Here is a 25949-nt window from a genome sequence, read left to right on the forward strand (position 1 = left end):
ACTTGCTTGATAAATTCCATATTTTTTACTCAAGTTCTAAGCACCTGGGAGGAAGAGCAGAAAAACCCAGGGAGAAGGCAGAAGCATGGCCCCGAGGTACTAGAGCTTTGTGTCTCTTCACTGGGGGAACTTCCAGATTGATCTGGCTGGGCACTCTCTTAGAAACCAGAAAATGATGAGAGCTTCAAAGCATCTGGTTACTCTCTGCAGTGCTGAATCATTTCCTGGTGTGGCAGCCGCTCTCAGATGAGTCAGTGTAACTGAGAGCACCCAATGTACAACTAAACTGATCCACACCTACTTCAAGTAACGTGGAAAATGTTAACCATGGGTAATGTTTGTGGTGGTGATGATGGAAGATTGCTTAGGGATCAAGCCTGAAACAAGCAGCTCAAGTGAGGAAAGCCAATGAATAGAAAACACCTTTGAAAGTGTAACGTGATTAATGTGGGTATCTTTAGTTTGGATGCTGCATTGTCACACAAAGAACCCACGACTGAGGATCTGAAGACTGAAAATCAACTTGCAATTCTGTCACCAATATATTGTGACCTCAGGCATTTACTTCGAGTGAACACAGGCCTATTACTGTGGTGTCCTTTATATAACCACTCTACTCATCTGTAGTGAGACAAAAACTGTGCTTCATCCCTTTAAAATATTGTTTTCTTCCTAGGAAGATCCCTTTTGTATAGTGCAGCCATGAGGGAGGGGTACCACTACATTGGCTTTTACCACAAATTGCCATTTTCCACCGGGTCACTGGACAGAATTCACATTGAAGCTGTCGTCCTGCATACCATCGTCCATTAAAAACAGAAAAAGCTGTTTGACAGTCTTCTTCCCTTGGAAGCAAAAATCAAAGGGTGTGCTTTTTAATAACTCACAAGCATAGCAAACCTATTCTGAATTATCCCCCTTGTCCACTTACTGTAGGACTTCAGTTCTTGTATTGCCTAGGCAGTCCTCAGAGCATTCAGATGCCCACAGCCTAGTTTAGTCAGAGACCTTTGTCACTGACTTCTGAAAAGTTTTGTCACATGGAAATTGGCTAGAGTTAAGGCTTCTTAATCTGCAAGATTTGACAATCAAATCTGCAAAAGTGATTCCCCTTGTTAGAACCCATGCTTTCTCTGCTGTTCTTACTACAATGGCTAGTTGAAGCCATTAGCCATGGCACTTAGAGAAAAGGCAATACATGCAGGAATGACTCAGTAACTACAAATGCTAACTGCTCAAATGTACACTATTTGGAGCTTTAACCCCTTGTACCTTAGATTGGTATTTTCTACTCTATTCCAATTAGCCTTTATTCAGTTTGTATTTTAGTTATGAAGATTATACTAAATAAAAGAATCAAAACTACAGAAGTATAAAAAGAATGAAATATAAGTATATTATTTTCAAATCTTGACTGTTTATGAGCTCCTCATACTGACATTTTAAAAAGTATCATGCTTAGGAAAGCTACATATTCAGTGACAGACATCAAGGAAACAATGCCATAGCTATGATGAAACACGGGTGATGCGTGTATTTTCACAATACTTACGACTGGTACTGAACATACACATTGCCCCTCAGATGAGGTTCCAAGTTGCAGCTGACCTAAGGAACAAAGAAGAATTCTATCTCACACATAAGTATTCAAAAGCAACAAATTATCATATGCATTTTGTCCAGGCAAATAGTCCCTCAGAGTGCAAGATAGGCAGCACACTTTGCTATCAATTCAAGGCAGATCTAAACCCCTAATAACACTACAGATCTCAACTGCCTGCTCTCTGCTGATCCTTCTCTGCTGTTTTTACACCCTGTTAAGGATAAAATGTCTTATAACATGTACATAAAATGTGTATAAAAACAGAATACAGGGGTTAGAGAGATTAAGAACACACACACACACACACATACGTGTGTGTTTCTATTTCTATTTGGAATATATTATGTATATGTATAGACTTTCACAGACACATGTACACATATAGGCATATATATATTATACTCCAGAAAAATATATCATACACATAGCTACATTAACTAAAATGATATATAAAAGTTTTATATATATGTGTATACTGATTGAGTCCGGTTGAATATATAGCCAACATGTAGCCTCCTATGGAATATGAGTTGACAGAAATGTGGCCAAACACAAAAATCGCAAACTTAAGTAAAACATGATTTTTTTCCAATTTGTTTTTGTTGTTTCTGTCAGCTCAATTGTAGTTCTCAGGCATGAACTCTGTAGACAACATTATGTTATAATGTTAAAAGTCTGGACACACTTGCTGGTATTGCTTTGTACTTTTAAAATTCTATAGAAAGAGCCTGTCTCAGAAAAAAAGTTTCAGAATTTTAAAGGTACAAAGCAATACCAGCAAGTGTGTCCAGATTTTTTTCCAATTTGTTTTTGTTTTTGTTAACTCAATTGTAGTTGTCCTAAAACTCACTATGTAGACTAGGTTGGTCTCGAACTCACAGATCTACCTCTTCCTTCTAAGTGTCAAGATTAAAGGAGAGTGCCACCAGGCCTGGCTCTACAATTTTAATATAGATGGTATTAATACAAGCTTAATGACTCAACTACTATATATTCTACACATCAAATCATATTTATATGTCTGCTCATAATTATCCACAATGCTTGCAATCTCCCATTCACAAAACCATCTCTGTAGATGGAAGACCTTCTCTGGTCTGCATAAACAGGAGGAGCATGCTGATTTATGGTTTTCTACTTCACTGTGCCGTACATGAGGTGCTCTCATCATGAGTAGCTTTACTAGTACATATTTTCTACTTGATATTGATATTAATAGAATGTATATCATGTAGCTGTGAATAATACCTCATTTTCATATAAGTAGGGATAAATAATTGATCACTGCCCTCAAAAATTATAAATTTGATTTGTCTAAAATGACATATAAATGGCCCTTAAATATCCCTACTAGTGTTTAGTGTTTATCTTTGAAATGAAGCTATTCTGTCTTGCTTCAGGGTGCAGTTATTAGAACATCCAAAGGGGGACAGGCTCCTACTAAATTTGTAATGTCATCTTTAGAAGAAAGACTAAAGGGCCTCAGGAGTCCATGTCACCCATACCTAAGGGCCTTAAAAATCAGTTAATCCGTCAGAATTGGTGGCACATGTCTAAAATCCCAGTAATAGGGAGCCTGATGCAGGAGGACTACTACAAGTTCCAGGCAAGCCTGAGCTGCATAGTGAGCCCGTCTCAAAATAAAATGTGCTACAGCACTTTTGCCCAGTGTGTACAAGGTCCTACGTTCAATTCTCAGAACCACATAATAACAATAATAATTTAGTCGCACGGTTCCCAAGACCTACTGATTTTTCCATAATGAATTTGATGTTCTGATCATTTTTGTACCATATATATATATATATATATATATATATATATATATATATATATATTGGTTTTTCGAGACAGTTTCTCTGTACAACCCTGGCTGTCCTCTGAACTCACTCTGTAGACCAGGCTGGCCTTGAACTCAGAAATTCGCCTGCCTCTGCCTCTCAAGTGCTGGGATTAAAGGCATGTACCACCACTGCCTGGCTTGTACCATAAATTTACTAAACAGCTTTTTACTTTATAACTGCCAATGTGATTAGCATGAGCCCTATCATCCTATTTGCTTTCTAAGGGGAAAAAGGGTTGTCATGAGTGGATGCAGCCTGCTACAGGTAATAATGCAACTTCCACGAACCTCCCAGAGAGCCCCATCCATCCCTACCCAAATGTGCTGGGGATAGACCGCAGAACCCTAATACATGCTACCTAAGCACTCTGCCACTGAGCTACCAATCTGAAATTCTGAAAACAATTTCTCATTGCCATTTCATAGAAGCAGCAAGATCCAGGGGCTGTATGTGGGAAACCACTAATGTAAGCCAGTGTCACTTGGGATAAGGAAGAGGTACAGAGAAGTAAAGTGACATCTATCAGAAGAGCAAACCACACTGCCTCCTTGGCTGGTGCTTGCTTCCATGTGGAACAGTACAGCATAACCAAACGTCTCTACTTTAGTGCTTATGCTCTGCTCTGAGGAATGAGAAAGGAGGAAAGCACAAGCCACAGAAATAAGAGTTTAAAAAAAATTTCATTTGTTTTACATTTCGTTGTACGTGTATGCCCTGCTCATGGCAGTGTGCTTGTGCAGGTCTGAGGACAGTTTCAGTTCCGTTCCTTTTACCATGTGGGTCCTGAAGATTGAATTCAGATTTGTCAAGCTTGGTGGCAAGTGCCTTTACTCACTGAGTCATCATGCCAGCCCAAGAGGAAAATAAATTTTTACTCTTTGTAAATTTAAACTTTGGTTATCTACTATTTATTTATTCATTTACTTACTGGGGTTTTTTTGAGGCAAAATTTTTCTGTGTAGCCTATTTGTTTATCTTCTATCATCTATCTATCTATCTATCTATCTATCTATCTATCTATCTATCTATCTATCACCTATCTATCTATCGGGGTTTTTTTGAGATGTGATTTCTCTGTATAGACTTGCTGGACTCACTCTGAGGACCAGGCTGGCCTCAAACTCAGAGATCTCCTTGCCTCTGCCTCCTAAGTGCTGGGATCAAAGGTGTGTACCACCACCACCTTTAAAATGTAAATATTATTAAAACAAAAAGCCTATTCCTCTCCCCATTTAATCCCCCTTTTCTAGTTTCTCCTTTATCTTTTATAATACTATGTTCTATTTCTCCTTCTTTGGAAAACAAATTTTAAAGAATATATTTTAAATCTGGAAAGCAGATTGTAATCTCAGATTTCTTGAATATCTATGGCACTTGATTAGTCCAACTGTATACTTTGACAGCAAGAAGAAAGACCTATGGCATTATTCCAACTTTTCTCCAAAATAACGGATACTTTCCTTGTCGTCATATAATAGTCATTCAGGTTCAGATATGATCAAATCACAGACAAAGTAGGAGGCCTACATGTTGGGATTCACCCACTGAGTCCCTGGAAGAGCAGGAAACACTTCTCACCCTCCTCAGTGAGTGAAACTGAATATCCGTATATATAACAGGGTTCTGGATGAGGGAAGGAAAGGACCCATATCCATCACAGACAGCAGCTAAGTGAAGGCTTGGATGTCTAGGTACAATAGGCCTGAAAGTGAGTTCAACGTCTGGAAAGAGCTGCAACACAAAGGCACTGAAGAAGAGTCCTCTCCAACCTAGGCCCTAGTATTCAGAAAACATGCTAACACTTGCTTATGATTTCCTAGTGTATCTACATGGCATTGCCCAGGATCAAGTGATGTTTACCAAGCAAAGTTTACCAAATTTACCATGCTCAGCCTCAGACGAGGCATATATGGAACAAGACAAGTGATCAGCCTGAGCCCTAGCTCTGCCCCTGTATGCTTATTTCCGGAAATGTGTCAGATCCCATCCCAGCGCATGTGCACCTTAAACTGAATCACTTTTCCCACACTCTTGAATTCAGGCAGGACATCATAATAGAAGTCTAGGAACTGTTGGTAGGTCTCTTCTTCACTGTATTCTAGGCTTGAGTCAGGGTCATAGTCATCCCTCCTGCACTGCTCCATTCCAAACGTTGTAAACATGCTCTTAATCAGCAAGGTAGGACTTGATGTGGGGAAGTTGTGTTTACGTGAACACCTGCAGAAAAAAGAAAAGTGAATTCATTTGTCTAATATCAAAAATCTCATAATAAAAGCTTACCATTAACTCCGAGATCAAGGCTCAAGTAACATGGCTGTTTAGACTTAACTACATAGCAATGAACACTGCTTAAAGGCCCAGTTACAGCACCCAAGAAAAATGTTCTACAACTGGCTGGTTTCTCACTGAAATACAAGATTAGGAATGGTTTCCAAGGTCATACGCCATTCAAGAGCCTTTGAATATGTTCAAAGAGATTTCTCTATATTGAACTATTGGGAAAAGGAAGGCTCAATCATGTGACAGACTGCAGTGATAAGAATAAGATGCTGTATGTGAGACTCAAGAAGGTGAGATTAGAAATATATTTTTGCTTGTATACAATCTTCAACTGATTTTCATGCCTATGGGATTCAGTAATCGAGACCAGTGAGATAGCTCAGTGGGTAAAAGCACATGCTGCATAAGCCTAATGATCTGGATTTGATCTCTGGATCTCCATATCCCCCACTTCTACACACACACACACACACACACACACACACACGTGCATGTGCGTGCACAATTCTCTCTCTTACACATATACAATGATAATTAATTTTTTTTAAGCTGGGCACAGTTGCGGACACTTTCCAGCACCCAGGAGGCAGAGGCAGATGGATTACTGGAGTTCCAGGCCAGCCTAATCTACATAGTAAGTTTCAGGCCATCCAGTGTTATAAGGTGAGACAGTACCTCAAAAATAAATAAATAGATAGATAGATAGATAGATAGATAGATAGATAGATAGATAGATAGATAGATGGACATAACAGATAGATGATAGACAGAATTTTAAAGTTCTATTTTTAAAAAGATACAATATGGTAATTTAAAATTTTCCAGTTACTCAAGTATTGTTATTTTATCTACATATAGCATTTTAAAGTTTCATGCATTTTTAAATATTTTTTTCCACTCTGATCCTTAACAACCTAGTGAGGCTGATGGTACTTGTACTTTTTCACTTTGCAAAGTGTGATGGTTAGTGTTAATTGTCAACTTGACAGAATCTAGAATCATCAGAGAAAGGACTCTTAATAAAGGATTGTCTAGACTAAAGTTATCCTCTGAGAATGTCTGTGAGGGATTGATAGACACTTTTATTGATGTGTGGAAAGACACCTTAATTATGAGTGAGACTATTCCCCAGGCAGGGGACCCTGGAGATCCTGAACTATATAAACTGGAGGGATCATACAGCATAGGCATGCATGCATTAAATCATTGCTCTTGACTAGCTGCTTCAAGTCCCTCCTACATTGGCTTCCCCACAAAGATGACTATAAACCTGGAACTATGAGCCAAGTAACCCCTTTCTCCCTTAAATTTCTGGATATTTTATCACAGCAACAAGAAAAGAATCCAATAAACAAAGACAGCTGAAACCTAAAGCAGCACACCTTCCCAATCATGTCATTGAGAAGAGCAGGACCCTAGAAATTTGGGTTAATCTGGCATGTGGTCGATTATAGAGTGTAATAAATATAACTTAATTTTTATTCACTGAAGGTACCTAATGACTGTGAAGAACAATTTCTTTTCATAATTTAAAATGGAAAAAGGTTAAGCTAACTACACTATTTTAGAGTCATTTTTGTTGTTGTTGTTGTTTTAAGACAGGGTTTCTCTGTGTAGCCCTGGCTGTCCTGGAACTTACTCTGTAGACCAGGCTGGCCTCAAACTCAGAAATCCGCCTGCCTCTGCCTCCCAAGTGCTGGGATTAAAGGCGTGCGCCACCACTGCCTAGCATACAGTAATTTTTTTAAAAAAATCTTGAGTTCACTTCTTTCTCCTAAAGTGTAGCAAGCAGTAGGAGGGATGACACAGTTCAAAGTCCTAAATAAAAATTTCCTGGTTGGAGTTCTAATTAGGTATCAGTAAGACAGACTTAAGGGAAAGAAAAATTTAGTTTCAAAGTAGGGAATACTGAACAGGAAAAAATGGTACAATGGCCCTGGTCCAGACAATGGCTATCCTGGTCTACATAGTAAGGTCTAGACCACCAAAGACAAAGCAATAACAAAGTTGTAATTAAGGTATCTCTGTGGCCTAGCACGTAAGTACTGCTGCTCCCAACCTTAGTTAGAGAAACTTCTTTTTCTAATGGTTAATAACTGTGCTAAGTGCTAAGAATACGTGCCTGTTGAATGCTCACCTCTAAACTGCTCCAAAGCCCAGGGAACATCACAGAACGAGATGAAAACCATAAGATCTGGTGGATGGAATTGAATGTTGTGAAACACTGTTTCCTAGACACAACATGGCTACTGCATTCATGAACTCAAAGCAACTATGGACCTTTGCAAGATGTGGTGATTTGAGTCAGAATGGACCCCCATAAGCTCTCATATTTGAATATCTAGTCCCTAGCTGGTATGCTGTTCAGGTTAGGATTAGGAAGGTATGGCCTCATAGATGGAGGTGTGTCACTGGGGATGGGCTTTGAGGTTTCAAAAGCCCTCATGACCCCTTCCCCTCCCTGTGGCCTCTGGATCAGGATATAAAGTGCTCAGCTACTGTTCCATCACCAAGTCTGTCTGCTTGCCTCCATGATGATAATGGACTAAACATTTTGAACTGTAAGCCAACCCCAATTAAATGCTTTCTTTTGTAAGAGTTGCCTTGGTCATGGTGTCTCATACTTTGATGTTTGTCATGGTAAAGTTTCATATGTCTATGACAAGGATAAGTAATCTGACAACTATCTGTATTTTATTTTTTGAATGACTGTCAGAGATGGTGTCTAAGAACCTGAAAGGCCACTCTATATTTCACAAGGAACTGCCGGTCCAGTTTTCATAAAACTATCTAATAGACCTATCCTTTTCTCATACCCAACAGGAAAACCCTGAATCTGGCTTCCACAGAGCTTCAATTTCAAGGAAGTACTAGATACGTCATAAATAAGAACAGGTGGAAAGCCTTAAAGGCAATTTGGTTCGACTACCCATGCAAATGTGAACCAACTTTGGGGCTCATTTGGCCATCTGTCCAACATCTTTCCTTGGTGGAAGGTGTTTCATACAGATCACTATTTGTGTGTGGATGCACCATGCCACAGCACAAATGTGAAAGTCAGAGGGTCATCACTAAGGAGTCAGTTCTCTCTCTCCTTTCACTATGGAGATCCAGGGATCCCACTCAGGTCATCAGGCTCTGCAGTAGGCACCTTTACCCACAGAGCCATCTCACTGGCTCTTAAGCCAGGTTTTATTAGTTCTTCTTGATACTGAATTTTCTTAGAAAAATGTTTCTAAAGGTCTGAAAGGGAAGGTAGCCTCCTTCCCTCAGTTCCCAGAGTCCCTCAGAAGCCCTTTCTACTTCTTTATCGGATTCCAAGTCACAGACATGCTGGAAATCCACAATTCTAGCCATCAAATTCACAAGGTAGGACATATTATACATCAATCCTGGAGCACATCAGAAATACCTGAAAGCATCTAAAAACTCTACACATCTCTGCAATTCTGATTTGCTCAATCTGAGGTGAGATACAATTTTGTTTATCCTTTTTACTTTTTACATGATTCCACTATGTATCCAGACTTGGGAACTACTATTGTGTTTTAATTCTTAAAAAGATTTTACTGCCGGGCGTTGGTGGCACAGGCCTTTAATCCCAGCACTTGGGAGGCAGAGGCAGGTGGATTTCTGAGTTCCAGGCCAGCCTGGTCTACAGAGTTAGTTCCAGGACAGCCAGGGTTATACAGAGAAACCCTGTCTCGAAAAAAAAAAAAAGATTTTACTAATTATGTGTATTTGTGTATACTGTGGGGTATACATGAATACAGGTGCCTGTAGAGGTCAAAGAAGTATCCTCTGGAGCTGCCTGATACGGAGGCTGTAAACTGAACTTAGGTCTTCAGGAAAAGCAGCACATGCTCTTAAGTAGCAAGCCATCTCTCCTGACTAAAGCTATTACTCTTGAAAAATAAAAAATAAGCTCGGCATGATGGCACACAACTGTAATGTCAGCACTTGGGATATGGTAGCAGGAGTATCAGTAGTCCAAAGCCAGTCTTGGCTACATAGAGAGTTCAAGGCAGCCTGGGCTCCATGAGACTGTCTCCAGAAACCAAATGATTACTAGGTATGGAAGCACACACCTTTAGTCTCAGCATTTGGGAAGCAGAGGGATCTCTACAAGTTCCAAGCCCACTACACAGCAAGACCTCAAAAACAAAACAAAAAAAAGGAAAAAAATGAAAAAGAAAAACAAAGATTCAGATTATACCTTCTCTTCCACAGAATGAGTAAAAAGTAACTAGACTATGCCTTCGACAGATCTGCTTACTGTTAGGAAGCATTTGCTTACTTTGATTTATACATAAAGTGATAGTATAAAACATCATCATTACCTGGCATATAGTAGGTCTCAACTATTTGCTAAATGACTAGACATCAATACTATGTCTCTATGCTTCTTACATTTAAAAAATAAGTTGGAATGCAGGAAGCATGACCATATCAAGAAATGACAACAGTAACAAAAATAATAAACAATGAAAGTGATGAAAACTCAGGACCTATGCACCCAGCCTGATGTGTTCACCATGCTCAGCTCAGTGTCCAAGGCACCTCAAAAAGATGGGATCATGCATCATCTTCATTTCATTGATGAATGAGTTAAGATGTAGAGAGTTTAAGTAAACTTTCTCACTGCCACAAAACCCAAGGATTCGATTCCTAAGTCTGAACATACTGACAACAGAGAATTAAGAGCCTATTCCTTGAGGCCCTTGGTCCTGTGAAGCTTCTATGCCCCAGTGTAGGGGAATGCCAGGGCCCGGAAGCAGGAGAGGGTGGGTTAGTGAGCAGGAGGATGCGGGGAATAGAGAGGGTTTTTTGCAGGGGAAACTGGGAAAGGGGATATCATTTGAAATGTACATAAATAAAATATCTAATAAAAAAATCTTTTAAAAAAAGAGCCTATTCTTCTACTTGCTACAATACTATCTTTCATAAGCGTCCCTATACCCATGCCAAATTGGAAAAGACTACTTAGGGTATGATTTACACTTGAAAAGGTATTTCTGGTAATTCTAATCACTTCCAACATGTAATCTCCCCCACCCAAGTTGTCCTCCTGAGACTCATGTGAGCATGGAAGAACCCAACAAGCAAATCATCCTCCTAAAGTCTCACTAGGCATACAAACCACACTTTAGGACAGCCCCATGCCCAGCAGTAGACGGCCAACACAAACAAACTCAATGGTATTTTGGGAGGTTTTCTGTTTTGTTTTGTTTTTTCTCACAATACTTCAGACATTGTTTTTTGGTTGGTTGGTTGGTTTAGGTTTCGTTTCTTTAACCTTACAGGTCTTTTGCATGCATGCACGTGCGTGCGCACACACACACACACACACACACACACACACACACACATACATAAATACATGTTTCTGATTTTGTGTTTTCATGGAATTTGTGTATGAAGATGTATGTCTCTAGATCTGTATGTGTGTAATTCTTTTCTGTTTATTTTGTCCTATTCTGTTTTGTTTTTTATTTTAGGTTTTTAGATGCCTGTTTGTTTTCTAATGAGAAAAAAAGGGTATGGATTCTGGTGGATGAGAATCTGGGAGGATTTTTGGAAAGGGTAAAATATGATCAGAATATATTATATGAAAAAAATCTGTTTTCAATTAAAAGAAAGTCTTCCAAAGCCTATGGAATGCAAAGGATTCACTCAGTTTAAGCCCATTTAGTAAGCAGGCAACAGAGTACCACATAACTAATGGCAAACATATCAGACTAAAGTCTATGCCTCTTCCAAAACCCTGACACTTTCCATAATTTCATTCTCACACAAAGCAAAATCCATTACCTATCTCCAAATCTGCAAGCTCCCGTCTTACTGTAGAATGGACAGTTGGCTCGATCTTTCTCCAGTACTCTTATATCCGTGGGCGGTTCTGGATTCTGCCAGGTGCCACCATTTTCCAACTGTTAAAAACAACCATGACTTTACTGGTGATGTAATAGCCCATGAAAGGCAGTTTCTCCAATTAGTCAAATAATTTAAACAGAACACAATTGTTTTCATATATAGACATGCATAGTTAAATTAGAATAAGGAATCAAGACTTTATAGACAATTGTTCAGAACATGAGCTGTATTTCTCTCTTGGCTCCCAGTCATTTTTCTTGATGGGGGAGGGGTGTCACTTAATGTTATCAGATGTAGTCACGAAGGTCTTCTATCCATCTATTCTGAAAAGGCTCCATGGATGTAGGGAGTCACCAGAAAGAAGTACAAATTACTGTGAATCAAGATGTGTGAACCATTTGGGACCAGGAGTATGTGATGTCACTTACACATATTTTAAGTACTTGATATAAGTATAGACCATAAGATAATTCAATAACACATCAATTGTCTTATGTTATATAACTGAAGGGTTATAAAAGTGGTTCTGGGTATCCAGAAATAATCAAAACCACCTACCACAAAAATCATGTTATTTAAACTATTATTTCTAATGAAATATCAATTGATCTCAAAGCCTTTTTTTTAAGGCAATGGTCTCTCTATTGTAGCCCAGGCTGGCTGCAAACTTGTGGTCATTCTCCTGCTTCAGCCCCCCAGGCCTAGGATGACTGGAACATGCCACTGCTAGCTATATCAAAGTCTTAATGAAAGGTTTTGAAAATACCTCATTTTCAGCCTGATCCAGCATCTTCTGCACAGCTTCCTATAAGTGGTGTAAACATAGAACTAATGAAAACCAAGATGTCAGGTAAGTCATGTCCGGTTTCTCTAGTCATTATTCTCATATATATATATATATGACAACACACACATGAACACACATATAAAAGCTTCTGATTCTGATTTCCTTTCTAAGCATATATCTCCTAAAAAATTTTCAGACGATATATGACTTAGAGTTTTTATTCAAATACAAAATTTGAATAGAGCATATTGCAAATATTTAAGTCATAGTAGCTTCAACAACATATTTATACATAAATACCATGTTCTGGTTTTTCAAATAATAATGATTGGTTTTTTAAAAGTTAGATTAAACATCGCAAATATTTAACAGAAGCAAAAACATAAATGACATGAGGGGTAGTAACTAGGATTTAGGAAAAATTATACAGGAAGCCCAACGAGGTAGCAATAAATCTCTGACTAACTGGTTTAAATACGTAGAAAGTTAGGTTCCTTCACGTTTCAAAACAATACATGACTGTGTTTGGCTGCTTACTTGGTAAGTCTGTCTCGTTCTGACAACTTAAATGTCATTGTAGCAGCTGGGTGTGGTGGCGCACACCTTTAGTTCCAGCACTTGGGAGGAAGAGACATGTGGATCCCTGTGAGTTTCTGGCTAGCCTGATCTACAAAATAAGTTCCAGGCAAGCCAAGGCTACATAGGGCCTGTCTCTAAAACAAAACAAAACTGAACAAAACACCAAAAAAGTCATTATGGCTTAATGTGATCAAAACAGGTTCTTTTGGGTTTAGTTTTGGTTGGGAGTTAAAGATCAAACTCAAGGTTCTACTTTTACCACTATGCTATACCCCACTCACAAAACAGAACTCTTGACCGCCTCCATCTCCTCACCCCCATGACCCAACCTAAATATCCTCAGTAACTGGTACTGCCATTTTCCCATTTGTTTAAAACAAACAAAACAAAAAACAAAAAAACCCCAAAACACCTTACAACATGGCTTCAGTTCCCTTTCCTTCTTCCTTCCATAGAATTGCCAGCTAGAGTCCTGTTAACTGTGTTGCTTATCTGTTTGAAGATCTGACCTCATCTTTATCACCCACATTGTAATCATTCATCCAATTTCCTCTCTTGCCCCTGTTCTTTGTAGAGAAATTAGGATAAGCTGTTGGAAGTAACATTATTAACAGGTTGAAGTCACTCCTTGTTTAAAAAAAAAAAACCTCTCATTAGAATATGGTAAATAAAACCAAACTCCTTTAAATCTAAGAGGCTTGTAATCCTCATGCCTCTGCCTCCTTCAGCAAATCCTACTAGTATGCACTACCACAACCTGGGCTTACAAAAACTGAAGTGGCAAGCACAGGGCTTGCATGGGTCTGTATCAGGTCCTCTACGTATGTTATAGCTGTTAGCTTGGTGTTCTTGTTGGACTCCTAAGAGTGGGAACAAGTGTATCTCTGACTCTTTTGCCTGTTCTTGAGACTCTTTTCCTCCTATTCAGTTGCCCTGTCCAACCTTAATATGAGGGCTTTCAACTTGTCTTATCGTATCTTGTTTCCTGTTTGGCTTTTCTGTTTGGCTGTCATCTCTTGGAGGCCTGCTCTTTTATGAAGAGGAAATGGAGGGGTTGTCGATCTGGGGGAGAAGTGAGGTGAGGGTATCTGGGAGTAGACAGAGGGGAAACTGTGATCAGGATGTATTGTATAAGAGAAGAATCTATTTTCAATTATGATCTGCCCCTTCTGATCCTCCCTAGCATGTCCCATGCTCTTGCCCCAGTCTCCTGTGGTCTTTTAAGTTTCAGGTACCACCAGGTCCCTTCCCCCCACTATCTCTACACTTAGGTGTTAATTATCTCAAATATCACTTCCTAGGTGACTTCCTTGCCCAGCAATTCAAATAAGTATCCTGACCCCAATTATTCTATCACACCACTCTCCTTTTATTTCTTTATAAGCCTAACATCCTATTGTATGATCTGCTTTGCTGACTTACCCTCAGCTCCTCCCATTCAGAAAAGTCACTCAGGGAGAGCTGAGACTGTGTGTTTCACTGCTTTTTGTCTCTATCCAAGCATGTAAATGATACAGACCATGTTGTACTCGTTTATATATGCTTAGAATGGATTTCATTTTACCCACTTTGCCTTAATCAATTTCCCTTTAAAACAAACGCTTTTAGAAGAAGCCTTAGCTTTTATCTGATCCCTGGAAGTTAAAAAAAAAATATTCTGTTAAAAAAGGAGTTGATTCATCTCTGTAAAGCATGACAATCCAGATCATTTTTGTGCCCCTAATACCCCTATCTTGATAGTGCCTCATCTGGAAGGCAGTGCTCAAACAATCGTGCCAAAAATGTGCATTGGAACTGCTGTCTGAGACACAAACCTAATTGTGGAGACTGCTGCCACCTTCCCATACATCTCTCCACAGTATAAGATGAGTGACTATGGAATGTCATGCCATTCAAATTTAGTGATAGTAAGGGAAAAAATATCTTCATGAATCAGCCAAGGCAAGATGAGCTGTGTGTGTTATATTTTAAACAAATACACAGTTGAGGACTAGCAGCAAAACAAACAAATCTTTTTAAAAGAATCCCAGAAAATGTACACGATATATACATATACATTACAGAATTTCTTTTTTTTAAGCAATGGTGGGAATTATCAAGGAAAGGTTTTAACAAAGATTTTAAGTATAAGCATTAAGAGACAGGGAGAGAAACATGTAAGAAAAGGATATTAGCATGTACCCTAGAGTGGGCACAGGTTTCTCAAAGAATTTCTTAAATGACCGTCATTTGCATCTATCTCATAAAGTTAGATAGGATACCAGGATTTAATAACAAAACAATTTAATTCCATAATACTTTTTAAACTAAATCTTGCTGAGATGTCATTAGCTATTAAGTCTCTTATGAACTTTGAAGGTGTGGGAACTATTCACAACACTATTCTTCTGTTAAGAACTCAACACATGTATTACAGAACCATAGGAAAGTAACACTTGCAACAGAGTGGTACAGAGTGTAAAGCAGGGCCAGCTGCCCGGCTTACAGAAATGTTTTACTAGAACACAACCACATCCATTCATATACATACTACCTGTCTGCTTTAGGGTACACGGACAGAGCTGGAGGCCCACAGAAGCCATACAGACATGGCAACCTAAAATATGATCTGCCCCTTAAGGAAAGTTCACCCATCTCTAATATAAACAGTAAGGTAACTTGGATAAACAAAAACTGACTCCTTCCAAATGACAAGAGCATGAGCAAAAAATAAAACCAAACGCAGGCCCTGATATGTCCACTGCTGAATCCGCAAACCTTTTACATGCACACGTGCACTCTAAGAAGATATGCAGGGTTCTATCCTCCTACGACTGAAGTCACCTCTCTTTCTTTCTTCTCTTGTTGTTTCTGCTCCTCTTCCTCTCGCTCTTTTCTCTGCTGTTCTTCCCATTCTGCCTTTAATTTTCTCTTTAAAGGAAAGAGAGGTGATATTTTTTTTACTCATTCTTAAAAACACATGGCCTACAGAGTAAATACTTGAAAAGCTTTAGAAACATTATTCATTGGAAAAAGAGACAATATCAGTTTCTATTTTTTTTATGTTAACATATATAGCTCTCTTTTTGTTTACATATGCTGGGGAAGGGATCTAAGGCCTTGCACAGGCCCGGAAAGAGCTCTATAACTGAGCTCTATACCCCAAGAAAGACATCTTTTTAAAAGTGGTTATTTGTGTGAATGTCCCTGTGAATGTATGTGCATATGTATGTGAGGGTATACATGCTGAAGCTCATATGTGGGTTGTGGGAACACAAGCCAAGTTCTCTGGAAAAGCAACAAGTATACTTAACTACTGAGCCATCTCTCCAACCCCATAAAAAAACACCTGTTTTTTTATTATTAAATAATCCTATTTTACTTGATGTGTACTAGTGTTTTGCCTACATCTTTATGTGTGTACCATATGCATGCTTGGTGCCTCAAAGGCCAGAAGAGGGCATTGGATCCCCAGGAACTGGAGTTATGGATAGTTGTGAGCTACCATGAGGGTGTTGGGAATCAAATCCAAGTTGTTTAGAAGAACAAGCAGTGCCTCAAAGCCATCAATCATCTCTCCCGACAAATAGCTCTTAAAGAGACTTAGCTCAGCTAAGCACTTACTCAGTGAACTGGATACTTAATGCCTACCTCTAGTTCTTCCTTCCGTTTTCGAGCTGCCTCTTCTTTTTTCTTCTTTGCCCTGAATTCTTCTTGTGCCTTCTCTTCCCTCAGTAACCATTCTTCATGTAACCTTTGCCTGTTAATATAATGATATAGTCCATAAAAGCAAATGGGAATTAATCTAGATTGTACAGAAGACAGGGAACCAATATACAACATGGATATCCAAACATATTTTCTATAAAGCAGTGGAAGATGGGAGTGTGGCTCTTGGAAAAGCAACTATCTTCCTCGACAGAACAATTACTACTTCGAGCTTTCATAAGCATTTGTACTTATGACACCTTTTCTTTCTGTAAGAAAGTATCAGTGGTTTTCATCTCAGACAAACATGTCAAAGCAATATCTGTGAATTTTCACATTTACATAGCATTATTCTCCCTAACATATGCATTCTTCTCCCACTAACATTACTTAGTCCTCATCCTCTTCTTTTGTTTGTTTCAAGACAAAGTTTCCATGAGTAGCCCTGGCTGTCCTGAAACTCACTCTGTATACCAGGCTGGACTTACAGAGATACGACTCCCTCTGCCTCTGCCTCTCCAGTGCTGAGATGAAAGTTGTATACCACCCCTGGCTGAATATATATTTACTAATTTATTTTTATGACTCCATTTTATCTTGTCTTAAAACCTTCACTTTTATTTGTGTGTGTATGAACGTTTATCAGCAGGTAGACATGAGTATCATGGGAATGCCTGGTGGACAGAAGAGGTGAAAAGACTGAGGGAATAGGAGTTGCAGACAATTGTCACCACTGGGTGACCATTGAGTCACCATTGGGAACGAATTTGGATAATCTGAAATAGCAAAATAAGTGTTCTGAATTAGTGAGCCTTCTTTCCAGCTCCCTTAAAACTTTTGTTTTAAAGATATGCTCACAACATAACTTTTTTTCCCAGAGGTTTAAACATTTGAAGGCAAATCACAGGAATCCCTTGACTCTATGGAATAGAAACTCAAAGGTTATAGAAAAAGATGTCAGGTTTTCTTTTAGAGCCATAATCATAAAACTGATGTTTAAAATTCACAGACTAGCCAGGTGGTACATGCCAATGGTACTAGCAATTGAAAAGCTGAGACAGGATTACAAGTTCTAGGCTAATTTGAGTTTATAAAACAAGACCCTTGCCTAAAACAAATATACAAACAAAACATACCTCCCCAAAAGGTATTGACTTAATGTTACCATAAATCAGTAAGTCCCAGATATCCAAAAGTACAAGACTCTCATTTAAAATCTTCATTTGGCTAGATTTGTAATCACCTAGGAAACACTGCTCTGGTCATGTCTGTTGAGGGAGTTTTCAGGGGTATTAACTGAGGAGGGAAACTTACCCTAAATGAACCCATCTTGTGGACTAGGGTTCCTGGCTGGAGTAGTAAGGGAAAAGGGAAAATGAAGCTGAGCACCTGCTCCCTGACTACAGACACAATTGAAGCAGCTACTTCTAGATAGTTCCCGCTGCCACAGCAAGAGCAGCTCTCACCACCATACTGTCCCCACTCTGGTGAACTACAGAAGACTAAAAATTATGAATAAACAATTATGCTACATCCATACAACATATGCTATAGTGTAATTAGAATTAGGTCTTTATGTCAACACTAATATATATGTGTGTGTATACACACACACACACACACACACACACACACACATTTATTTACCAATTAGCAAAAGCAATAAAAAAAATACTTCCACATAAAAAAGGAAAAAAAATAGGTACAATGGCACATGCCAGTAATTCCAGCATTTGGTAGGCTAAGGCAGGAAGATCCTGAGTTGGATACTAGTCTGTATTTGGCTCACACACACACACACACACACACACACACAAAGAGGAAAAAAACAACACCTAACTTTAGCCTGTCAGCTAGTGATTTAGTTTATAAGAGGTTATTTTCCAAAACCCATTTTTTTTTCCCCGAGACAGGGTTTCTCTGTATAGCCCTGGCTGTCCTGGAACTCACTCTGTAGACCAGGCTGGCCTTGAACTCAGAAATCCGCCTGCCTCTGCCTCCCAAGTGCTGGGATTAAAGGCGTGTGCCACCACCACCTGGTCTAAAACCCATTTGTTTTACAAGATTTTATATGAAAAGCCTCTACAAGTTGGTAAAGACAGATGATATTACAATAAAATAATAGTTTAAGTGTTTCAGTTAGTACTGACCTCTCTTCCTCCAACAACCTTTCTTCTTCTAATCGTTTTTCTTCAGCAAGAGGATCTTCTTCCTCCTCTTCCTGTGCCAATTCTGTAGAAATTCAAATTATTTTATTAAATAAAGTCTCACAATCCTTGGTCAATTATTCATGAAAAAACTATATAAATAACCTTTACAATTATGGTAAAAAAACTAAAATTAAGGCATAGTGGTAAAGCCTTTAATCCTGGCACTCAGGAGGTAGAAGCAAACGGATCTCTGAGTTTCAGGCCAGCTTGGTCTACACAGTAAATTCCAGGACAGTCAGGGGTATAGATCCTATCTCAAAAAAAAAAAAAATCTTAAAAAGAATAGTAGCTGGAGCTACCACATGGGTGCTGGGCCTTCAACTCTGATTGGGTGCTGACCACATGGGTGCTGACCCTCTTTCCTGAGTGCTGGGATAAAAGGCATACACCACCACAGCACTGGCTAAGTAGGTGTTCTTAAGCATCCCTCTAGCCTCACTTTTTTTTTAACAATGGTTCTATAACACTACTCATGACATGGCTGTACAATAGTTCAGAACAAAACAGAAAGAGGAGAGTGGAAAGAGAGAGAGGGAAAGAAGGAGAGAGGGAAGGCCAGCCTGCAAATATTTAATGATTTTGCAAAGTTATAGGAAGTACTCGTGAATATTTAAGTGTTCTATTTTTTTTTCAATTTTGTATACACTGGAATACTTTTCAAAAAAAAATAAAAACCTGGCAAAATAGCTTTAATGGACAGGCAGTGGTGGTGCATACCTTTGATCCCAGCAATTGGGAGGCAGAGGCAGGCGGATTTCTTAATTCCAGGCCAGCCTGGTCTATAGAGTGAGCTCCAGGACAGCCAGGGCTATACAGAGAAACCCTGTCTCAAAAAACCCAAAAAAGAAAAAAATAGCTTTAATGGAAGAAAAATTTATACCTTCTACTCAAAGTTTAAATCTGAAGGGGGAAAAAGGAGTGCTAGTTGAGACATGTGGGAGTAGAAAAATGAAGTGAGCTTAAGAAATTGTAACAGATCAGCTTCAGGCTTAAAGCAAGGGGGTTTTGTCAACAATAACAGCTTACTGTTACTTTTCTTTTTCATCCTTGATGTTAGAGCCTGCCTCTCCTGAACTAGTTCCCATGTACTGTTCCACACAGTCTCCATGGTATGGCTGGCGGTCATCTTAACCTAGTACTGCTGTACGATTTCAACCTTCCTGCCTACATTTATAAGTGCTTGATCATTTTATAAACATCTAATTTTATAAATCTACTAAATGTATAAATCTAGCACTTAAAATATCAGGGTCTGTCATGTGAGGGCCAAATGGCATGGTGGTTGGCTACACAGATGAGCTTTATACCTCGAGTTTGGGCAGGAAATAGAGGGAGCAGTTACACGGGCTGGGGTGTATAGCTCAGTTGGTAGAGTGTTTGCCTAACCTTCATGAAATGATCAAATGCAAACTGCCATGGTCGCTGGTCGCCGCACCTCTGTCACCCCCAACACTTCGAAGGCAAAGGAGGCAGGAGGATTAGAAGTTTAAAGAGTCGTCCTCAGCTACATAGTGAACTTAAAGCCAGCCTAGCCTGTTGGAGGCCATATTGGAAGGTGGGGCAGGAAGAGAGGGAGCAATCCCGAATCCAGAACAGAGAAGGCCTTTACTACCTGCATCTCTCAAACGAGCGAGCTCCTGCCGTCGTTTCTTACGCCTCTCCTTATTCCTCCGGAGAGCCCTGTTCTTCTTACCGCTGGAAGATTGAAAAGCACACATACACAGAGTGAGCATCCGCACACAGGGCTCTGCACCCTCAGGCTTGGAGCCTGCCTAGGACAGCGCTCGAAGGCAGAGGAAGGAGGCGTGCTATCCGCGCTACCATCCGGCCTCCGGTCGCTTCGTTCTCCCCGCCCCCAACCCCCCAACCCTCCTTCTGCTCCCCTCCTGCCTCCCTGAACTACTCCGACAGCCCGGGACAGCCAGGAAGAGGGGGTTACTATTCGTCCTAACGCGTGCGCGCGCTCGCGCGGGAGGCCCTGATCGCCTCAACTCGGCATTTCCAATACCTCCGTTTCTGTGGAACCGCGGTAGGCCCCGCCACCTCCATACTGCCGTCGCTGTCTCCTTTCCCAGAGCAAGATCTAAACGGAAGCATCCTCCCAGCTCCTCGGTCGCCCACTCAGCACTGCCACCAGTACCTGCCCGAGACCAAAGGAGAGGGCTTTCTTCCCGCCGCTACACGGCCAGGCGCGGCGGCCTGAGAAAATAAACCCTCAAAGAAGCCGCCGCGGCCACCAGGGCAGACCCGAGAAGTTAGGAGGGAAAATAAGCCACCTCCGGAGACCTTACCCCACCGGAAACTCGGACGTCGACTCCTCGGGGCTTCCCGCCTGCCTTAGCACCACCCCTTTACCCAGAATTCTGGGCGTTAAGACATAGCTCTGCCCCCCTCGATCTAAATTCATGGAGACGCCTCTAGGCCCCGCCTCTCTCTCTGCGGCTCCACCCATCACCGCCCCCAGAGTTTAAGTTTCTGCCTCCTCCTCATAAAGCCCGCCGGCTCTGGTTCCAAAGGAATCCGATCTGTTACCCTTGTTCTTACTTCTGAGAAACAGACAGGGACGGAAGTGAAGTGCAGGTGAAGGGGATTTGTTTGGCTGGCTCTGGAGTTGTGCTTGGAGAAAGAGGCCTTACCCTGGGCCACAAGATTCTTGTTTTGTGACAGTTGATGAACACTTGGTTCCTGGTTTTTGTTGAATTTGTTGTTGTTGTTGTTTTGTCTTATTAGAGTGTCTCTGTGTAGCTTGCTTTATAGACCAGGCTAGCCTCGAACTTAGGGATCCTCCTGTCTCTACCTCCTGAGTGCTCTGGGGTTAAAAGTGTGCACCACTGGTTTAGTCCCTGTTCTTAATCCTACAGCCTGATCATAAAGAACAGACCTTTGTTAAATTCCTCTTCCACTTCTGCAGCCCTGCCTCTAGGTTCTTCTTAGTCCTGGAGTGTTTGTTGAGTCTCCTTCAGCTCCCTGCCTCTGGGGAAACCAGAGCCCCAGGCTCCTGCTGCAGAGGTTGAGCTGACTAACACTCTGACTATTCACTCTGGTCTGCATCCATTGCTTTGCCTCCCTCCATGACTTTCGGTTTTTTAATTTGTATAAATGCTTTGCCTGCATACCCAGTTTCTGTAGAGGCCAGAAGAGGGTGTCAGATCTCCAGGAAGTGGAATTACAGGTTATAAACTAACCCCTGGATGCAGGGAATCCAACACAAGTCCTCTGGAAGAGCAGCCAGTGTTCTTAATGACTGGGCCATCTCTTAAGCTGTTTCTCTTCCTCCCGCCCTCACCCCCCACTGCCTTTTTTAAAAGACAAGTTCTTACATATCCCAGACTGGCCTCAAATTCCATATGTAGCCCAAAATGACCTTGAACTTCTTGTTTTCTGTCTTCATCTGCAAGGGCTGGCATTGTAAGGGTTGACACTGTGCTGTTTACAGTTTGCTTCCTTCCTTTCTCCCCCTCTTCCTTTCCTTCTTTTATAGCTTTGTTTCTTTCATCTCCAAATTACAACTGCTGGTACACCCAGGTGCTAAATTGTTCCTGCCCCTCTTAACTCCTCTTTGGAATCTTTCAACTGAAGGCCAGCCCCTATAGAAAACGTTACCCTTCTGTCTCTTATTAAGACACCTAGCATGCCATTAGTCCCAGTACTTGAGAGGCAAAGGCAGGAGGATCTTTGTGAGTTCAAGGTCAGCCTGATCTACAGAGCAAGTTCCATGACAACCAGGGCTGCACAGAGAAGCCCATCTTGAAAATTCAAAAGCCACATATTGACAAGTGCTTTCTTTTGCCTCTGAGTTTAGTTTGTCCAGCCCAGGGCATCAGTAACTAGGAAAATTGACTTTGGAGCTGAATGAGCCGGGAAACTCAATCTTTGGTTCTTAGAGGTCTAAAATGAATCCTGTAATATCTAGACTTTAGATTTCTCATCTGTAAATATCAAAATATAAAAATAGTTCCTATTTTAGGAACTATTTTATTGTGAAGGTTGAATAAGATAGTCCCTGCTTGATGTGCACACAATGCTTAGTAATGATATCCCCAAACCTCACCTATAAAAACGTCGTTGGCATAATCATCACCATCATCATTAGTGTGAAAGCATCCTGACTCTCCTTCCAAATGTGAGTCAGCGCTGGTGAGGTCACAGTCCCATCATATGTATTTCACATCTATCCCAGTATGCTGGACTGGTTTTCTTCACTTTTGTGCTTCTTATATTAAACCTTTTCTGCTGGTTTGTTTGTGCGTTCATTCGTTTTAATTTCTTTTCTTGCAAACATGGGCTCATGTAATCTCAAATCTACCTGATACCAAGTATGGCTTTAACTCTTAATCCACTTGTTTCTATAGCTCGGGTGCTAGTATTAGGGGCATGTGCCAGGTGCCTAGCCCTTACATAAATCTTAATGTTTTGTGAGATTTGGCCAACATAGCCCCAAACTACAAACAGCTCTGGATGGCTCTGATGTCACAGCTGTGTGACTCACCAGTTGTACAGATCCCCGTGACTAGGATTGGTATTTAAATTGCTGCCATTCTGAAAGCAGAGCTTTAGTGGCTGGAACATCCACTGTGTGTGACTTTCTCTTTAGAACAAAAAGCATAGCTTCTGGGAAGATTTTCCAATTTTTAAAAAAGACACAGATGTAGATTTCATTTTATTATGATTGATAAATGAATGTAAATCTCCTTCAATTGGAGTAAGACATTTATTTTTCAAGTTAACTACTGAATTCATTTTCAGAAAACAAGCTTGAATTGCTCAAGTTAATTTCTTTGCAGAAGGAACTCTGAAAGCCAATTCCATTTCCAAACCAAAATTACTGTCATTTGAATTCAATAAAGAAAGATGTCTTCGTAAACTTTGGGGAAAGCAATGCCTAGTTTTAGAATAGACAACCTTATCCTAACTCATGTGCTGGATAGCTCTCAGGTGACTTAGAACCTACTCTGTTTCCCCTCGTGACTTACCTATATTCCTTCAGAATATTGTAAAATCTGCTGGCAAGGCATGGCCTGCCCAATGTAGTCTGGACCTTGTCCCTGCCCTTCCTCTGAATGTCCCATTTCAGATTAGGGAGGAACTGCTCTGGATAGCCCAAACTTTATTCCACTGCATTTAAGGCACAATGCCCTTTAAATTTTTACTCAGTAAGTTCCACAGCCCTTGAGGTATACACGTTGGAGACAGAAACCTTTGGTGTGGGCAAGCCTCAACTGTACTAGAAGTGAAGCAGATGCAGTCCAGACTCTAGCTACCCCAGGAAGCTTTGGAGGACCAGCTCACAAATGATCCTAAGATCCACTTGTGTGTTATACCTACCTGTGTGAGAAAAATGTCTGCTTTGTCAAACTTCTACCCAAACATGTTTTGTTTTGCTACTTAGATGAGTTGGGGAATGTCTGACCAGTGAGCATACTCCACACGGAGTAGTCCTGGGAAGGAAAAATGGGACTGGCAACCAGCTCTGCCTTGTAACATCTGAAAACTGCATGCTAGGCTGTACACAGAGGTGAGCTGTGGGAACTTGGCTCATTTGCTTCTCTAGTAAATCCCTTACGTGTTTTCCAGTTGCTAATTGATCTGTCAAAGGATGGCTCTTTGATTTTATGAATAACTTACATATCAAAACTAATGAGAATGAAAATACATTAAAAACCATTAACATTGTAAATAATCATAAAAGTGTGGAGGAGCTCCGTGCTCTACTACTACCTACTGGGGATGAGCAACACTTCACACAAAACTCTTTGGGCTAGGGAGGTAGCTCAGTGGGTATTTTGCTTGCCAACAATGTATAAGGTGTTGGGTTCAGTCCACATGAAACCTTTCATGGTGATTGTTGTGGTTTGAATGGGAAATGTCCCCCATGGGCTCATGTATTTAAACACTTGGTTCCCAGTTGGTGGCACTGTTTGGAAGGGGTATGGAACAAACCACTAGAAAGTAGAGCCTTGCTGGAGGAAGCACATCATGGGGGCTGGACTTTGACTATGTATAAATATCCACCCTCTGTTTTTGCTTCCTGTGTGAATGAAAATATGATTAGCCAGCTTCCTGCTCTGGCCACCATTCCTGCTTTTGACTGTGCCCTCTGCTCCAATGTAGACACCATCCCTCGGGAACTATAAGCCAAAATAAACCCTAAGTTGCTTTTGGTCAAGATGTTTTATCACAACAACAGAAAAGTAATACAATGACACACACTTATAACCCCAGCACTTGGGAGATGAAGGCACAAATATGAGGAATCTGAGGTAATCTTCAGCTACACAGAGAATAGGAGGCCAATCTGGGATACATGAGGTATGAGATCCTTACACACGCACACACATGCATACACACACCTCCAGACCAGCCCTTGGGTCAATTCAATTGTTTAGGAAAGTACAAACAAAGCACAGGATTTAAAGGACAGGATTTGTGATGGCTTAAATATGAATGGCCCCTATAGGCTCATATATTTGAATTCTTCATTATCAGAGAGTAACAATATTTAAAAAGGATTAGGTGGTATGGCTTTATTGAAGGAAGTGTCCTCACTAGGGATGAGCTTTGAAGTTTCAGAAGCCTATACCAGGCCCAGTGTTATCTCATTCTATCTATGGATCAAAACTAATGAGAATGAAAATACATTAAAAACCATTAACATTGTAAATAATCATAAAAGTGTGGAAGAGCTCCGTGCTCTACTACTACCTACTGGGGATGAGCAACACTTCACACAAAACTCTTTGGGCTAGGGAGGTAGCTCAGTGGGTATTTTGCTTGCCAACAATGTATAAGGTGTTGGGTTCAGTCCACATGAAACCTTTAGGTTTCATGATGTAGCTCTCAACTACTTCTTCAGTACCATGCCTGCTGCCTTGCTGTCCACCATGATGATAATGGACTAATCCTCTAAAACTGTAAGCAAGTCTCTAATTACATGCTTTCTTTTATAAGAGTTGCCTTGGTCACAGTGTGTTTTCACAGTAGTAGAACACTGACCAAGACTGTTGCCTGCGCAGTCGCCTCGCCAGCAAGAAGACACGCGGACACTAGGATCCTTCTGCAGCAAGCATTTATTGCATCATGAAGAG

General features: G+C 40.5%; 1 protein-coding gene across 2 annotated transcripts in view; it reads right to left on the minus strand.

Annotated features, from left to right (window-relative positions):
- The window catches only part of Zrsr2 (zinc finger CCCH-type, RNA binding motif and serine/arginine rich 2), a 25912-nt gene extending 4638 nt beyond the window's left edge, over positions 1-21274 (minus strand). Inside the window, exons 1-11 of one of the 2 annotated variants that reach the window (XM_031370806.1) lie at positions 21156-21274; positions 20873-21004; positions 20477-20559; positions 18805-18886; positions 16598-16706; positions 15791-15877; positions 12368-12406; positions 11539-11657; positions 5451-5664; positions 1553-1608; positions 736-845 (exon numbers count right to left, since the gene is read on the minus strand). In XM_031370806.1, the coding sequence (XP_031226666.1) occupies positions 736-845; positions 1553-1608; positions 5451-5664; positions 11539-11657; positions 12368-12406; positions 15791-15877; positions 16598-16706; positions 18805-18886; positions 20477-20559; positions 20873-20961 (988 nt within the window). In that variant the 5' untranslated portion in view covers positions 20962-21004; positions 21156-21274. Of the gene's footprint in view, positions 1-735; positions 846-1552; positions 1609-5450; positions 5665-11538; positions 11658-12367; positions 12407-15790; positions 15878-16597; positions 16707-18804; positions 18887-20476; positions 20560-20872 lie in introns of both variants that reach the window. The other variant, XM_031370815.1, reaches the window with a different exon arrangement.
- Between the last annotated feature and the right edge of the window lie 4675 nt (positions 21275-25949).

Source organism: Mastomys coucha, chromosome X (assembly GCF_008632895.1).
Source record: "Mastomys coucha isolate ucsf_1 chromosome X, UCSF_Mcou_1, whole genome shotgun sequence".
In the NCBI taxonomy this organism is placed as follows: Eukaryota; Metazoa; Chordata; class Mammalia; order Rodentia; family Muridae; genus Mastomys; species Mastomys coucha.